Genomic DNA, 17,934 nt, shown 5'->3' with positions numbered 1-17,934 from the left:
GATTTAGCAATGTTATTGAGCTTAACTTTTTTGTACGGAACACAATGTTCAGAAAACTGTTAATGATGTTGTTCAGCTGAACTTAAAAGAGCTTATAGGCAACACCACAGAATATTTGAATATATTAACGACAAATAGGGTCACCGAAGTGCACAGCTTCAGTGAAAGATGGTAATAAAAGCGAATTAGTAACGTCATTGCTGAAGTATAGGTCAGTAGTGGCATTGTCTAGTGCACATTAATAGCTTAAATTCATTTTTGCTTAATACAGCAGTCTGCAGCCTCTTTATCTCCAATGGAAGTGAATGCCCCCTGGTCTGATTTGTTTGTAGTACTTTATAGGAAAATATTGCTGAGTTTCTCGGGTGACAGGCTTGCAGATGGTGTTATATACTTCCTACAGGCCCATTCTCTTGGACATATTATAAAAACAAAACTTAACAGATTTCAGTACACCATCCATGTGTCTAGTGAAACCAATTTTAATGCAGAATATGAATACGTGCGTGGATAAATTAGCCTATGGTATGAGGCATTTTTTCACAATTTATTTTGATAAATTGTGTCAATATAAAGAGCTACACTGAAGATTATTTTATGTTGAAATACAATATAATTCAAATGATGTACCACTAGATGTCGGCAAAGTCAAATAATTTGTTTTGAGGTTTTGGGGGGCAAATGGAGGCAGTACTGTGAATAGATAAAAAACATAAATACACTTTTTTGTCAAACAAAATGTGTTTAATAATAAAAGTAACGGTTTGAAGCGTCTTATCTTTATATGTATATTATTTTAGAATACGATTCATTTAACACTTAATTTCCTACAATAGAATTACTCCTAGGGTTAGGATTTTAGTTTAGGCCAAGCTGTGTTTAGACTTCCCAGCAATGTTAAAACTGACAGTGGTGTTTTGGTTGTCTTTTCTACTGGGTTATAAGATAATATAGTACATTTTAGGTATCTGTAGTTATTGCTGTTATTATGTTATTGATTCTTGCCACCCAATATATACTTGGAACATCATTTACTATATTGCATACTTGTAGCTTTTTGTAAATGCATAAATGAATATAATAATAATAATAATAATAATAATAATAATAATAATAATAATAATAATAGAAAAACATGCGTATGTGAAGTATAAATAGACCTTACGTTTTGTATAGCTATTACTGAAACCTAAAAAATGTTCACGAGTTAAAGTGTATCACATTAAATAACTTAACTTAAGAGTATTTTTGGTTGGTTTGTTTTTAATGAAGATATAGCAGTTAAATGGGATTCATCATTGTTTCCAAGACACATTGACTATCTGCGTTTGAATCTGAAAACATACAGACCAGGAAAAACCTGTATTTCCAGGCGATCAAAATCACGAAAACCCAGTTTCCTATTACTAGAAAGGCTATTTCAGCACACGAGTTATACACTTTTCAATTGTGTTTTGCTGTCAACTCGATCAAAGGTATTTTTGTGCGTTTTTCAAGTCCCATAGCCGTAACTGAACTCCACCTACACAAACTGTTTGACCAAGAAGTGCCGTTTCTCTTCCGCCCTCACCGGAAGGTCCGACCGGTATTAGCAGTCGGTCTCATTATTTATTTATTTTTCCACCAAACAAAGGTTCCCCTCCCCGAGTTGCTCTTCAATGAATAAACAAAAGGTTGTGCTTTAACAGCAAAGTTAACCCCTGCGATGTTACATATACGCATACATTTAACATGCAATAACGACAGCATTCAAATGGAATCAAATACACCATCACACAGGTCCGGTTCCTTGTTGCAGGTCGGAATGAAAACCCGGGCGGAATGAAACAGCCACGTATTGAGGCAGAGGCTGAGCTCGTTTGGAGAGGTGGGTGCACGTTTTAAACATGTTATTTTTCCGTGAACAGGCAGTGTCGATATGCGGTGTCAGTTAGTGCTATTTACACTTTAACTTTCTAGCTGGAGGTGATCGCGACCGGGGGCTGTAACTTGGTTTAAACCTTACACTCATGTAAGGGATGGTCATGTCAACATTTCGTGTCGTTTGCTATGGGGTGGATGTGATTTTGTTTATGCATGAGACCCCCAGTCAGTATTTTAATAAATGCTTGATTTGTGTTTTGTATGTTTTGTACATGTGTCCAGCTCGCTGTATTGACATGTCATAGCGCACACTGACGGGCACACCTTGTTTCTGTCGGAGAACGTATGTTGTGATTGTATGTCTGTTCCTGCCTCTATTTTTATACACCGTTATCTGCACTGGTTGCATGCATTTCTGCGAGTTGTATTATTAATTACATCAACGAATATACTGTGCCTTTTCATTCTCAGGATCCAGACGGCTGTATTGCAGCTAGTTTTGGGAGTCTTGTGTTGATATCGCTTGTTTACAACATGTCAAACATGCTCGAAGTTGTAAAGTTAGGGGAGCCAGCGGCAACACAAGCTCATAGTGTTGTGATGTTTTAAATCGCTTTTTATTTTCTATGAAAGTAATCGTGAAATATATGCAAGTGCATTTAATTGTTTTAGATGCATTGTCTTTATTTGCGGATTGCAAATGAAAGAAACTGGAATTATATATGAAAGTGATGTTTCTTTCTATTTGCTGTATTTCCTTCTAAGAGTTTAATGGAGTAGATGAAGGCAATCTGTCACTATAGATCTCCAAGGATGATTATTTATAGAGCATAGTAAATTATTATATTCGCCAGATGCCCCAAGTCACACTTAATACAGTTCGTTATGTCATATTAAATATTCATGTATTTTAATGAGATCGAAGGCCAGTTAAAGTGAAGTTGATTTTCACTTGCTCGTCTAGACTGTAGAGTATATACTATTTTGATGCATATGATAGGATTGCTGTAATGTAACTGAAGTTTGAACTACATTTAAGATCCGCGTTTTCAAGGTGGGGCGTAACTATGTGTCTGAAAACATGCACAGATTAAATTTGCTTTTGACATGTCTTTCCTGTTTGGTTTTCAGGCAGTATGCTGTCCTGTTAATGGCTAAAGGTCCGACTGGTTAACATCAATACTTCCTGCATTTGGATCTCCTCAAAATGAAAATGATTTGAAGACATTGCCTCCTCCCAAATCATACTCTTCCAATGGACAACAGTACCAAGGGTTACTCTAAATAAACCCCCAACATATATATACAGCCAAAGTATAACCATAATGGAAATCGAGACACAACAACAAGGCTCACATCCCAATGCCAAAGCAGGTGCCAATTCTGCTGAGAGCACTACAGAGCTGCTGCAGCAGGGGATTGTGGGAAAGCCACCAGCTACCGGGCATGGAGTTAATGGTAAGTGAAAGCTTTCATTCATTAGAAAGAAAAATATTTACAGTTACATTCACAATAATTGGGGGAAGTACTATTTCTTCAGACCCACAGTAATAGTTAAACACAAATGAAATCAAGTCTTTGACCAACTTCCCAATTGTTATTCACAAAATTACATGAATCAAGGGTATCATCTTGTTTAACAGCGGGACTGTCCAGTGCTGTCCAATACCGGGATCGTATATTGTGGGTGTGTGCTTAACCCAGGCCTATATTTGGCTAGTAACAATAACCGCACCTTCCACTGAAATTAAATAATCAAATCAAAGCTCTGTTAAAAAAACCGAAATAAAACAACCAAATAAATGTATATTTCATATTCTCATTTGAAATTTAGCTGTAGGTAATTTACAAACATCCCACCTACGGCTCCTAGACTGAATTCAATGTTTGTTATATCTATATTGGTATTTTTTGCCAACTCTTGATAAGACTGTTGTTGCTGGAGTATCACTGTAAACAGAGCCCACAGTCAGGGATTACATCATGCTTGAAAAACAAAGGAGGTTGTGCGATTCTTCCTCCAGCATTTAATTTAGCATTTTACACAGAACATAGGAGTGTTGCGATGACAACATGAGGCTCTGGAGACGAGCGCAAGCTTTCATGCCGTAGAAAAGCACTGGGAGAGGTCTGTCACGTTTAACTCATCGCTAGCATTGTGGTTGTTAAAATGTCAGGTATCGCAGATGGGGTGTTACTCAAGACCTTTACAAACAAAAAGGTGGAAGTTACCCTTCATGGTTGAGTTATGCTGGTATGTTGTATTTTCACCTTAGTCATAGGGAGAGAAATATCTCACAAATTGCTTCATCTTAGTTCGGACGCTAATTCCTAAGCACCCGGGGTACCCACCTTATCACTGTAGCTGGTACTACATCTCTGACTTGAAAACGTGCAGAGAAAGAGCACATGTTTACTTCAACAGTACCAAGACTGCTTCTTCTCGTAAGTGTTTTGAAACTTGACGATCCGAGTGACTGCTTTATTACATTCTTGCAACGGCTGAAATGCAACAATGTTCTTGGCAGTGTGTGGAAATTGTGACTATGGGCACGCCTGCAGGTTCTAGGCCATGTGTCTGGGAATGAAATATCCGTTTACTGGTGTCCAGTGGCTGCCTCACCCAGCCAGCTGCCCATGTGTACCCTTTGCCAGAATCCCCTCTTTCTAATGATGTGTTATGATAGAGTTGGCACAAGACTGAACTAAGCCTGTTTTTCCTTTCCGTTCTGTCATGTACGATTTCCAATAGAAGCAAAGTGCTGGGGATTTTTAGAAGGCCCATTAAACTGTTTTGTGTGGCTGCATTGAAGCTGGGTTTGGAAAATAATGCACTAGAGAACCAGAGTTGTCTTCAATGTTAAAAATATGCATTCCACAATGAGGTGGGCTGTGCTTGCCTGTCATCTGAGCTGTGGGACCAGTTTGTCTGCGTGCTGCCCCTCCAGATCACTAATGCTCAGTTACCGATGTGCTCTTGTGCTTTTTCTGTTCCAGGTCCTGTTGCTAATCCAGACACAGTCCTAAATGGAGACAAAACGGCAGCAGGTTCAGGCGCTGCAGGCGAGAGCCACCCTAATGGCCCCCTGCCCCCTCTGCCCCAGGGCCCCTCTGCCAGCCCACAGACCGAAGAGCCGTCCTCAGGTGTGGCCGCTTTCCATCACAACCTAACGAAGTCTCAGGGAGCTAAGTCTGAGCCCACAGTTCATAAGAGTGATGCATTGCAGTCTCTCAAACTCAGTCTACCTATGCAAGAAACTGAACTGTGTAAGCATCTGTGCAGCGGAGTGTCCCAAATCCCCCCTTTTTTATTTTTTAAATCCTCTTTGCTCTTTCGCTTCCCAGGCTGATGTAAACCCTTTATAACACCTTGCTTGTGCTTACACTGTACCTAGCGAATAATCAGGCTGAGCAGAGCCCCGCTGTGCTGAAGTGCAAAAGTGTGGTATATTGTGGACCTGCTTCTGTGGTGCAATATCCTGTTCCCCTTTGCTGCTTAGGTGGTCGAATCTGATCGAGCCTAGAAAAGCAGAAAGATCCCGAGACGCGCTTTTATAGTGGCTGTGCTATTGTTTTTGTAGATGTGAAGTGAATACAAATTGCCTAGTAGGTTATTGCCTATAGAATGTACAGGGAAGACATACAGATTAAAAAAACATTAAAAAAACAACAAAAAAAAACAACCTTTGGCTGATAATTCTAACAGCCTTGTTTTGGTGCACTAGATTGAACTGAACCACAATTATCCTTTAGCAACACTACCCACACTACATAATGGCTATGTTGTTGTTTTTGGTCCTGGGAGAAAATTGCTTGTTTTTCAACAGTAAAGGAACATTTGCATGTTTTGCCAAAAAATACAGTATTCATCAAATCTGACAAATATGGGCAGACTAATATTCTGTAACCTGTGCATGATGACCTAATTCCCATGATTCAACTAACTCTTAATTTGTGTAAACCAGGTTTGTTGGATTTCTTTTGAAGGCTGTACCTTACTAGCTCTGACTGCATGGCAGCTCTGTCTTCCCAAAGAGATCTGTAATGCGCTTGTGGTACAATGTGGAGGTTTCGTACACACTGTGGCTTATTTAACCAGTGCTGATTTATGATTTATAAGGTGACATTTACACATTTGCTCTTTTAAAAGACAGAATGGCAATCCATGTGTATGGAATTATTTAAATAAATGAATGTCATAAATTTGAAAATGTACTTGGTTTATTTGACTACCAAACTACCAACCCTGTTTCACTCGGTTATTTCAAGATAAGATTGGATCAATAAGCCACCACAATGGCAGACACAGATTAGCTGGCCCCCTCTGGTTGCTAGTGTTTCTTATAAAAAGTAAAAATCCACAGTTTGTACAGCGATATCCACAGCCCCGCTCTCACTGCCCTGTGCAGTGCTCAGAGTCTTCCTGTGTTTTTTTAAGTTTCTTCTCTGCCTTCAGGCTCCTTAGAGCCCTCCCTGGAGCTCGAGAATGAAGAGCAGATCCGCATCGCGGCCCGCAGGCGCCTGGAGGAGCAGCTGAAGCAGTATCGGGTCCAGAGGCACCAGGAAAGAGTAGGTGTCTCCCTGCTACCTTCTTCATTAGCCAGATGCCATCACAGCTCATTAACCCCTGTAGGGAGACGCAAACCCAAGCTAGAGTGCCACATTGTTTCCAGGTGTGATCTGTCAGCTAACCTCAGCATTGTGAAAACAGGTCAATCAGAAACTGGATAAAAAAATAAATTAAACAGTGTTGTGTAAAGATGATAACGTCCATTGGTGTTCTGATGGGGCCTGATTTCGTCATAGTAGTGAAAACTGACTAAACACAGCGGCACTTTCAGGACTCCAGAATTGCCTTTTTATACATTTTAATGGCTGTCCTTTCTATGCAGTCTCATCATTCGACCCCCAAAGGCCGCCCTTTCAGCACACTGGACCCAGAGCTGATGCTGCACCCTGACGGACTGCCCCGGGCCAGCAACGTCTCCATGACCAAGGAGTACTCCTTCATGCGTACCAGCGTGCCCCGGGGCCCCAAGCTGGGCAGCCTGGGTATCCCACAGCCTTTCAAAGAGAAGAAGTCCTCCAGGTCGTCTCGCTCCAGCAAGATCCGCTCCCTCGCCGACTACAAGAGTCCGGAGGCGGATGCAGGGGGCAGAGGCAGCTCCAGGTCCCCGGCGGGCGAGGCCTCCATGGGGTCGCTGAACTCCAACAGGAGCTCGTCGTCCATCGTGTCTGAGATCAGCGTGGCCTCGGAGACGGAGGAGCAGCTGGAGCCCTCGTTGCACTTGGGAGACAGCATTTCGGAGATCGACGGCAGCGAGTCGGGGGCACGGCAAGACGGCAACGACAGCGACAGCTCGTCCTACAGCAGCGTGTCTGCTTCGGCCACGTACGGCATGCTGTCGGCCATGGTCAGCAGGCAGAAGGCCCCCTACACCGTGGATGGCAGGGAGATCGCTGCGGATGCCGTGGGCCAGTACCCGTCTCTGCAGGAGGTGCTGCAGGCTGCCACGGATGAGCGACACTTGGAGGCTCAGGAGCCGGAGCTGATGAATGGAGAAGCGCGCAGCCGCAGAGACAGCTTTTCTAGCAGGTACAGTCTGTTGATACTGATGAGCCTGCACACTTGTATTGTAAGCTGATTTAAAGGCCTGTTGTTGTTTTTTATTAGATATCTTTATTTAAATATACTTTAGAACTATTTATCTAAATGAGTCTGTATTTAAACTGGTGTTCAATCTCTGCCATTTAACGTTTCTCTTTGTGTTTTCTTCTGTTTAAAAGTGTGTCCCTGGGAAGCTCAGTAATGGGAAGTCATGATGAGATGCTGCAGGTCCTGAAGGAAAAGATGAGGCTTGAAGGGCAGCTGGAGGCACTTTCATCTGAAGCAAACCAGGTTAGAATCCATTTCCGTTCATAATATACTGATGGAAATGGTTTAGGACATTCGGATAAACTTAGATTATTGCGTATGGTTGAAGATGGGGCCTTGGAGGACGACCTCCCTCTTTCCTCTCTTCCAGGCGCTGAAAGAGAAGACGGAGCTGCAGGCCCAGCTGGCCTCCCTCAACGCCCGGCTCCAGGCCACGTTTGAGCAGAACCAGATCAGTCAGGAGAGGCAGAGCTCCCTCAGCTCAGAGGTGGGCACCCTGCAGCAGAGCTGCTCAGAGCTGGAGCGTGCCATGTTGGAGCTGCAAGGCAACCTGGAGAGCAAGAACGCCAACCTGGCATCGCTAGGCAATGACCTGCAGGTGGCGGAGGAACAGTACCAGAGGCTCATGGGAAAAGTGGAAGAAATGCAGCAGATCGTGGTCTCTAGGGACAACTCTGGTGAGTCTATATAAATGTCCTGTCCTTCATTGTATTTTTTATTGTTGTTTTCAATGGCAACAATGGCTGACACTATGGAGTGATGGGTCTTTGTCTCCTGCAGTCCAGGAGCTGCGGCAACAGATGAGCAGCATGCAGACCCAGCTGCAGCAGGTACAGCGGGAGCGCAACACCCTGCAGTCACGGCTCAAGACCTCCCAGGCCGAAATCGCCTCGCTGCAGCAGGTGCGCCAGTGGTACCAGCAACAACTGGTGCTAGCGCAAGAGGCCCGGGTCCGACTGCAGAGCGAAATGGCCAACATGCAGGTAAAGGGGATTCAATTCATGCCATCTCGTCTCCTCTGTCATTTCGATCTGGCTGGTGGGACAAGTAGAACTTTGTTATCCAGAGGCAGACTAGGCCAGTAGCCAAGTTTAAAAAGCATGTTTATCTGGACAGCATTGGTTCAAACAGTTCCTGGTAATTTCCAAACATCTTCAAGAAAACACCTTTTTGCCTCGGTTTATCCTGCCCGTGGATTCCCACTCAGCAGGGTGTGATGTTGTTGTGCAGGCCGGTCAGATGACGCAGACAGGAGTGCTGGAGCACCTGAAGCTGGAGAATGTGACACTGTCCCACCAGCTCACAGAAACGCAGCACCGCTCCATCAAAGAGAAGGAACGCATTGCTGTGCAACTGCAAAACATAGAGGTTAGTCCATTTGTTTTTTAATTGAAAAATACCAGTGCTAAGCAGACGGTTATTCAGTGTTTCCTTCCAGTATGGTACAGCAGGCATAACTGAATTCACAATTCCCTTCAAATAAATCAACATAAATTAGCAATTTGTAGTAACAGGAAAGCAGCTTTTGGGCATTTGATAGATAGTGTATGTTGTTTTGTGTATTTTGCTTCTGCTGCAATTGCAAACCAGCCCAGAAGGTTCCAATAAGCAAACTGTGAGAGTGTGTGCTGCCTGGTCTGCAATGTGTGCTTTCTGTTGCGATGTTCTTCATCCAGGCGGACATGCTGGACCAGGAAGCAGCCTTCCACCAAATCCAGGAGGCCAAATCAATGGTGGAGGAGGACCTTCAGCACAAACTGGAGGAGTTTGAAGAGGAGCGGGACCACCTGCAGAAACTGGCCAACTCCGCCAGCGCTCTGGAACGGGAATTGCAGCAGGTAGGACCAGGGAGCGATCGTATTTCCGGGACTGATGCTAATTCCTTAGATGCATTCTTATTTCCCATTTGCTTTGGAGCTTCTTTTTTTTCCCCCTGTATGTTCCTGGCGCTTTGTTTTCATGTCCAATATGTTGACTGGGCTCGGTGTGTGTCTGCGCAGGTGAAGCTGGCCCTGGCCCAAAAAGAGTTGCAGCTCACGGCGCTGCAGCAGGAACACTTGGAGCTGATGAGGCAGCTGACAGCCACCCAGGAGGCCCTGCACACCAAGGAGCAGTCCCTGAACCAGCTGGAGGCCCGCTTTCTGGAGCTGGAGGCCCAGCTGAGCGAGCTACAGGCCGACAGCACGGCCAAGGAGGACTCCATCCAGTACCTGCAGAATGAGAAGATCGTGCTGGAGGTAGCGCTGCAGGCTGCCCGGGCGGACAAGCAGGGGCTGGACAAGGGAGTACAGCGGCTCGGGGAGGACACGGAGGCGGCCTCCGAGATCCTGGAGCAGCTTAGGCAGGAGGTCAAAGTCAAGGCCACACAGGTGAGGTCTTGGTCCTGTCCACAGAGGTCAAAGGGGAAGATCTAAAGAAGACAGAGTTTAATATTCTTCTCAGTTTATGATTTGTAATACTTCATGATTGCGAGTTTGTTATAATGTATGGTGTCTTATCACAACGCTTCTTTTCATTCAAAGATTGAAGCCATACTTCAGGAGAATAGCACCCTGAAGAAACAAACTCAGAAACTGAAAGAGCAGTTTCATCAACAAAAGGTAAGGAGTTTCAATGACCTCTTATGAATCGTGCTAAAAGCTGATTACTCAGAGGTCACTTCATTGTCATTCTTGGTGCTCTTCCCATAGGTCATGGTTGAGGCCTATAGGCGTGATGCCAGCTCCAAGGACCAGCTGATCAGCGAGTTGAAAACCACGAAGAAGAAGCTGCTGATGGAGGTGAAGGGGCTAAAGCAGGAGCTGCTGAACTCCCAGGTGGAGAAGCAGGCAGCTGAGCTGGAGCAAAGCCGGCTACAGAAGGAAGTGTCTCGGGTCCAGCAGCAGATGACCCGGCTGGAGGATCACTTGCAGACCGTGCAGAGCGAGAGAGACCGGTTAGAGACCCAGATTCAGGTATCAAGAGTGATCCTCAGCTCCTTATTATGTTTTTTATTTATTCATTCCACTTCTGTGTTAGCAATGCTACTGGCATGTCAGGCGTGTTAGTAATGTTTCAACCTCCATTCACAGTCCCTGCAGTTTGACCAAAGTCAGCTGGCATCGGTGACAGAGGAGAATGAAGGTCTACGGAAACAGGTGGAGCAAATGCAAAAAGAAGCCAAAAAGTGAGTTTTTCTGTGAATTGGGGTGGGGATTTCAGCTCAAGCGATTGTTTTCATTACCACATTTGGTGTCATTTAACACTCTGTATTGTGGGTGACTGCGCTTAACCAGCACACCGATTGTTCCTGCAGGGCTATCTCGGAACAGAAGGTGAAAATGAAGAGGCTGGGCACAGACCTGACCAGCGCCCAGAAGGAAGTGAAGGCCAAGCACAAGGCCTACGAGAATGCAGTGGGCATCCTGAGCCGGAGACTGCAGGAGGCACTGACGGCCAAAGAGACCACGGACGCAGAACTAAGCAAGCTGAAGGCCCAGGTCACCAACGGAGGCAATAGCCAGGCCTTGCAGGTATGCAGACCTGATGCCATATCTATAGAGGTCACCCAGGTGCTTTTAAACTCATCCCTCGGCTGAGCATTACTCAGTTGTTTGATTCATGATCAGAATGTTTAAGTGGGTGTTGATTTAAAGATAGACCCCAGGAAAGAGGTTTGCAAGGGATTGTAATTTTGCTGATGCCTAGGTTAAAGCTGATTTCGTTCCACTGGAGTCTGTGGCTGCCTTAGAAGAGTGTTACTCCTCCTTTCCAGGACAGAATAGAGACCCTGCAGACTGAACTCCAGGCAGTGAGCCACAGCAAGGCCATGCTGGAGAAGGAGCTACAGGAAGTGATCTCGCTCACCAGCCAGGAGCTGGAGGAATACCGGGAGAAAGTGATGGAGCTGGAAGATGAAGTAAGAGAGGTTCCTATTGGTCACAGGAAGAAGGTTACTTTGTACAAATGTATCCCATTAAGCGATAACCTGAAACAAAGACCGTAAATAGTGTTTATTGTTCTTTCCACCTTCTATTTGAGCATGTGAGTGTGAATGTTTTGATTCCATGTATGATTTAAATAATACAAGCATACATCACAAACATCCTGCAAAACTCAATGTGTATACCAAAATAAAATGCTAATAATACTCATTCCTGTCTATTCAAATAACAGCAAAGTGAGTCGTAAAATACCCAGAGAGATTTAAAACATTGTGACAATTATCAGTTATGTCTTACAAATGTACCAGCGTTATGTCAGTCACAGAATCAAATACCAATGTTCTCTTTGGCACTTTGTAGCTCCAGGAATCAAGAGGGTTTAAGAAGAGGATTAAGCGTCTGGAGGAGCTCAATAAGAAGCTGTCGCTGGAGCTGGAGCACGAGCGTGGGAAGCTGGCTGGAATGGGCCAGTCCCACAATGCACTGCGGGAGCACACTAACATCCTGGAGACGGCCCTGGCCAAGAGAGAGGCAGACCTGGTCCAGCTCAACCTGCAGGTCAGTCCTAGTAGTGTCTGCTCCAACTGTCTCCCTATTAATAAAACAAAACCCTTTTCTATCCCATATCCCCGAGTCCATTAAGCTAATCAGTTTGCTTTATTTTGTTTACGTAGGTAAACTGTTTACCTGGGGTATTCTGTATTCTGTTTACCTGGGGTTTTCCCATATTAGAAAGGCCAGCTTAATTTTTCCTTATGTATTTTGTCTTTTTACCACAAATTGGGGTAATAATATGCCACAGGAATTTCAAGGTTTACCTCTCCTTGCGGATGTCCCAACTCTGAGCATCTTTTTTGTCAGGTTCAGGCTGTTTTGAAGCGGAAGGAGGAGGAAGACAATCAGATGAAACAGCTCATACAGACACTACAGGCAGCTTTACAGAAAGAAAAAGCCACGGTGAAGGACCTCAAAGATCAGGTAAGAGCATCACAGAAAACTCTACAGGGTCTTCAATTCGCATCCCACTTCTAACATGCAGAGGATGTGAATTAAAATACTTGTTTCTTGCTAAAATACTATAGAAGTGCCGCATCTCATGAAAGGATTTATAGGCTCAGTTTGGGAGTGTGTAAGTGATTCCTCGAGTTCTTAATTGAAAAGGGCGCTGGCTAAATGCAGTGTCCGTTACGTGATGCGTCTGTGGTGAAACTCCATGAGTAATTGTATTAAGGTCTTAGAGGAAAAGTGACCAAGCGGGGGCCCCTATTTATAGCAGCTCTGTGGTAGGAGAGGGGAAGTGGGTTGCAGTTCTTGCTGCATGGGGGAATACCAGTGTTAATGGAGGCATGTGTCTGGCAGGTGGCCGTAGCCAAAGCAGAAGCAGCTCATAACAGACGGCACTACCGAGCGGCCATGCTGGAGCTCAGCGAGGTCAAGAAGGACCTGCAGGCCAAGGAGCAGCTGTTTAAAGCGATGCAGGACGAGGCGGAGAAACTCCAGTAAGTTATTTATTGCCCAGCTCTAAAAATCCTGGAGAGATGAACCGAGGGTGGTGTAATCGATTGATTGAAGTGGTGGAGTTGATTGAGAGTCCTCTATCTTGTCCCCCTCTCCCCCAGGGCTCAGGACGAGAGGCACTCCCAGGAGGTTTCTCAGTTCCAGCAGGAGTTGTCAGAGGCCCACTCCCAGCTCCAGCTGTTGCAGAAACAGCTGGAGGAGCAGCTGAACAAGCAGCCTCTCACCAATCAGGAGGTACGACACCAGCAACACATTTATCATCCTCTCCCATCGTAACTACCAAAACAACACACACACACACACAAGAAATCAACACCTGTGTAAGAGAGTGTGGAGTGTGATGGCCTGTTTGTGTGGCAGGTGGAGGATCTGAAGTGGGAGGTGGAGCAGAAGCAGAGGGAGATCGAGGCTCAGAAGCAGCAGCTGGAAATGGCGGAGCAGTGCAGCCACAGGGAGCTGGAGGGCCTGCAGACTGCGCTGCAGGTGAGGACAGCAGCCATTTGAATTCAGTCCTGGCAACACCCCCCTTTCTTGGATGCTGGTCTGACGTGTCTGTGCTGTATTTCAGGCCATCAAGGCAGAGCTGGAGGTGGTGCAGGAGGAGCTGAGCTGCACCAGGAAGGACAAGTTCATGCTGCAGGCCAAGGTGTGTGAGCTGAGGAGCAGCATGAAGACCCTGCTGCAGCAGAACCAGCAGCTGAAGCTGGACCTGAAGCAGAGCCGCACCAGGAAGGTGAGCAGCGTGTATCAAGTGTGAAACCATAATTAAACGCCATGTGCCTGATTAAGTAAGTCCTGCTTGGCGATTCGTTACGACTGAATGCATTGTAATTGTGCAACCACTTTTTTTATTTATTTTACCATTCCTTGCTTAGCGTCTCAGGGCGTATTCTTCATTCCTCTCTCCCCAGCGGATGGAGCTGAAGGGCGACGTGAACGTATCCAACCCCGTGACTCCGGTGAAGATCCCAGACTGCCCCGTCCCGGCCTCCCTGCTGGACGAGCTGCTGAAGCCCCCCGCCTTGGTCAGCAAGGAGCCGCTCAACAACCTGCACACCTGTCTGAAGCAGCTCAAGTAAGAACCTTCCACACCTGTCTCTGGGTGTCGGTCTCGTTTCGGTTTACATATGTTTACTCTCCTGCATTGTGGAGAATGTGAGGTTTGGCTTTGAGGAACACTGACCGAAAGCGTAGATTGTTTGTGAAGACTGTCACTTCAGAAATACAAATTCACTTGTGCCAGAGTAAACGTCCCACAAACAGAACAACCAACATTTATGTCCCTCTACAATTTGTATATATACACAAGTTAATTCCCCTTTACTTTTTCCTCCTCACAGGCAGGAGATGGACAGCCTACAGAGACAGATGGAGGAGCACACTTTTACCGTTCACGAGTCCATGACCTCGTGGACACGATTAGAAGGAGAGCTAACGGGACTGTCGGCTACGGACAGCAACTCGCCGTTGGAATCGGGGCCAAGCGACGGCTCCGCAGAGCCCGGCCCCCATGCAGTGCAGAGAGAGGCGGCCGAGCGCTCCTAACACTGGGCACGACGGACTGAGCTTCCCTGCGCTGGAAACCTTTCTGTTTTGTTTATCCTTCTCCCCCCCACACCTTTTTTTTTACAACCCCTTATGCTGGCTAATTTATTGTATGTTTTGAAATTGTTTTATTATAATTATTATTATTTCTAAGAAATTAATGACACCCAAATCGAGAACCACATATAGAGAGGTAGCAGGTTTGGATTTGCTTTGGCTTACTGAAGTCATATCTACAAAGCAAACCTAAAAATTTATGGTTATGACGGTTGACTCCCCTACTACATTTTAATTGAGTTTTACACTACCCCCCCCCGCCCCATCTTTTTTTAAATTATTTTTTTATTTTATTTTATTTTTTGTCAGATGTTCTGGTTGGATAGTGTGATAGCTGTAGTAGCTCAAAGGGGAAATGAGTACCATTAGAAACTGTGTCTTTGCACATCGAGGCCTCGTTTGTGTGGCTTACCATACTGTTCTTCCTATCCACTGTGCCTCTGAATGAGAGGGCTCGCTCGGGGAAAAACACACACACACACACACACACATAACGGAAAAAAAAGACAGTGTTGTCCACAGTCTATAGTCTTTCAATCGAGTATCAGAACTTTTTAAACCTGCTCGGCTTCTGTATTCCAAAATTCCAAGACGTCATGTCTCTAAAAACAAGAAAAAGCATCAAGCCATGAACTTCCATTCTCAAAACCCCTGCTTCACACGGTCGAGGAAGCTGACAAATGGCTGTGCATGTTTCTACAGCATCTTACAGCCTGCCTTTCACGTTCGAATCGCAGGAATGTATTGGTGATTGTTGAAGATGCCGTTTGCTTTGTCATTTAGATAATGCTTACCAAGTATTGCTTTGCCATCTAAAATGGTGTGAAGCTTAATATTTAGTGTGCTACTGTTGAGCTCAATATATTTTAAATACCATCCTGTAACGGTGGGGTTTGTGGTTTGGCCTGAGTTGTTAGTAATGGTTATGGCAGTGCCATAATGACTAGAAAAAAGTCACCAATAATATTTTATTGGGAAATTTAATATATTGCTTTTTGAATGGATGTATCTTCAGTTGTAAAATATATATATATATATATATATATATATGTAAAAGATGTATCTAGATCTCAAGGGGTAACCCGCTGTGTAGCAGCACTAACTGATAACGTCAGAAAGATAATGGCTGAAGTTGCACGCTTTATGTAACAACACATAACTGACCTAAAAACAGAGGAAATATCTTTATACAAAACATTTAGTTTGCATTTGTATGCAAGGTACTCTTTAATTTATTGTTTTAATTTTTGTTGTTTGTGTTTTGATTGATATATTTTAAAGAAAATTAATTGTCAAAGATCTGTTGTTTCTCATGCGATCTGTTCAGTCTTGTACAGCGTTAATGATAGTGTGCATTTCTTAAGGGTTTGGGTTTATGGTTAGTCTTGTGAGGAAAGAAATGTTAAACAATGTGTTGTACGGAAGATTATTTTCTTTGCTCTGATATTTATAAATATTGACATGGATTTAGGGATTTCCTAGGGCCTCTTAAACTGAATCAAATCCCAGATGTTGCAAAAGCTTTTTTTGATGCAGCTCTTTTCTTGTTGAAGAAGGAAGGTCCTTTTTGTCCTTATTGAAAGAAAAGCTGCTGCACTCAAATCAGTTCCTCTAATGGAAAGAACCGCTACACTCAGTCCCTACAGCAGTTGGTATTAACTGCCATATAATATTGGAACCTTTCTGCTTGAGTTAAACACTTGTTCAAAGTCTGTAATGTTTGCTGTTAACAAATTTGGCCAGTATACCAAACTTGCAGCTCAAGACCTTTAAGTGTAGCATAACATAACAGGAGCAAGATGTACCTAAAGGGACATTTTATTATTTATTTATGAACAGATATTGACATTTGTCAATTTCAGCGTAATTTCCAATCAGAATTAAGAAAGTGTGGATGATACTGTTAATTCTGATATCCTTCTGCCTCAGTAAATGCAAAATTGTCACAGTCCTTCACTAAAACTGTGGAGAAAGTCATCCTAGTGACACTTTCGAACCGTTAAGTTGTTGTAATCCTTTTTGCTTGAATTAACAAAAATAGGTTTCAGCGGATATGATTGCCAAATGCGTAAACTATTTTGTGATGACCAGTCATAGGAGATGTTGCGTTACTGCAAGTTCTTGATATTGACCTTTCATTGTAGAGATGTTTTTCTGGTCTTTTTCTCTATCCCTGTGGGGTAAGGTTCGCTTCAATATGGAATTCTCTATGTACTGCAGTTGTTCTGCTTACCTCTTGCATCTCTTTCCAAACTGCTGAAGGTTTAATTATTTTTAATTTAAAAAAAAAACAGCAACTGAATAGCATTGTCTGAATAATGCCAAAACTAAAATAATACGAATATTAGGACTTTTTACCATTTGTACATTCGTCTAAAAGTTGCATTATTCCATTAAGTAAAGTTACATCCTTGCTATTTTTTATCAAACAAAGTATTGGATGTGATCTTGATGATGGTTTCTTTAAGGCTTTGTTTATGAGTCTGTGTGATACCTTGGATCCTGTTTTGCAAAGAGAGTATGGGTAAAAATACATTTATGTGTATTGTGTGCAGTCAGGAATGGGGGTTTCTTCATCAATCGTATGTATTTGTATTATTATTTTATCAATTCATAAAATGTGGTCTTCAAGGAAAAGTCCCATATATCAATGTACTCCAGAGTGAATTTTGCCCCATATGTAGACTTGTACTTTGGTATAGATAAATCATACACTGTAAGCATAGAAAAACTACTAATCTTTGTGTGTCTCGATGGATGACCTGATGAAAAGAAAAATGTTATAAAACCTAATATTGTTCTTTGGCTAAAAAGAAAAAGGAATAATAAATAAAATAGGGAGAATAGGCACTAAGGGGTGGTTTCACAGACTCTGATTAGCACTAGTCTTGGTCTACCCTATATTATTTTAGGTAGTGTTGTCCAAGACTAGTGCTAATCAGTGTCTGAAACCAGCTGAAAGTGCTTATTGGTTAAAAATAGGTTGCTGCAAACTGAATGTCTGTAAAATGGTTCTGCTTTTGTTAATGTAGTACTTGTAGTATGGGTATAGTGTACATAGTTAAAAAAGTATTACTGTAATACCAAGATTTCTACAAAAAAAACTTAATTACTGGCTTTTTGTTGAATACATAAACCACATAAACTTTCCTGAGCTTGAAAATTGTAAAGGTTAACAAAGCAAAAGCATGTTTAAAACAAAGATGAAGAAAAGGTGCAAATTATTTCCTTTAAGTTCTGTGCAATAAACTATTTTTTGGTAAACTAATTAATTGTTCATTATTGCTTTATTTTTTTGATGTATATATTGCTTTTGAAGGACAGTCTGTACTTTCTGGAATTTGTGTGTGTGAAAAAGTGAACATGGGATTA

At 43.4% G+C, this 17,934-nt stretch overlaps 1 protein-coding gene across 3 annotated transcripts; it reads left to right on the top strand.

Moving 5' to 3' along the window:
- Positions 1-1,806: 1,806 nt before the first annotated feature.
- golga3 (golgin A3) lies at positions 1,807-17,830 on the top strand. 3 transcript variants are annotated; one of them, XM_066688978.1, is made up of 24 exons: positions 1,807-1,867; positions 2,995-3,321; positions 4,861-5,007; positions 6,320-6,432; positions 6,756-7,459; positions 7,651-7,762; positions 7,890-8,196; positions 8,300-8,502; positions 8,750-8,887; positions 9,196-9,357; positions 9,520-9,888; positions 10,042-10,119; positions 10,210-10,473; positions 10,591-10,685; positions 10,815-11,031; positions 11,274-11,417; positions 11,803-12,000; positions 12,304-12,420; positions 12,802-12,941; positions 13,062-13,194; positions 13,321-13,443; positions 13,529-13,693; positions 13,872-14,035; positions 14,301-17,830. In XM_066688978.1, exons 2-24 carry the CDS (start codon positions 3,189-3,191, stop codon positions 14,503-14,505), a joined length of 4,431 nt encoding a protein of 1,476 aa, XP_066545075.1. In that variant the 5' UTR covers positions 1,807-1,867; positions 2,995-3,188; the 3' UTR covers positions 14,506-17,830. The 3 variants fall into 3 exon arrangements, with proteins under 3 accessions (XP_066545075.1, XP_066545073.1, XP_066545074.1); XM_066688976.1 differs by having other exon boundaries at positions 4,861-5,130; XM_066688977.1 differs by lacking the exon at positions 1,807-1,867 and adding an exon at positions 1,886-2,011 and having other exon boundaries at positions 4,861-5,130.
- Positions 17,831-17,934: the final 104 nt, after the last annotated feature.

This window comes from Amia ocellicauda, chromosome 17 (genome assembly GCF_036373705.1).
Source record: "Amia ocellicauda isolate fAmiCal2 chromosome 17, fAmiCal2.hap1, whole genome shotgun sequence".
NCBI lineage: Eukaryota > Metazoa > Chordata > Actinopteri > Amiiformes > Amiidae > Amia > Amia ocellicauda.
The sequence above is the reverse complement of the archived record's forward strand: the minus strand, read 5'-3'. Positions and strand labels throughout refer to the sequence as shown.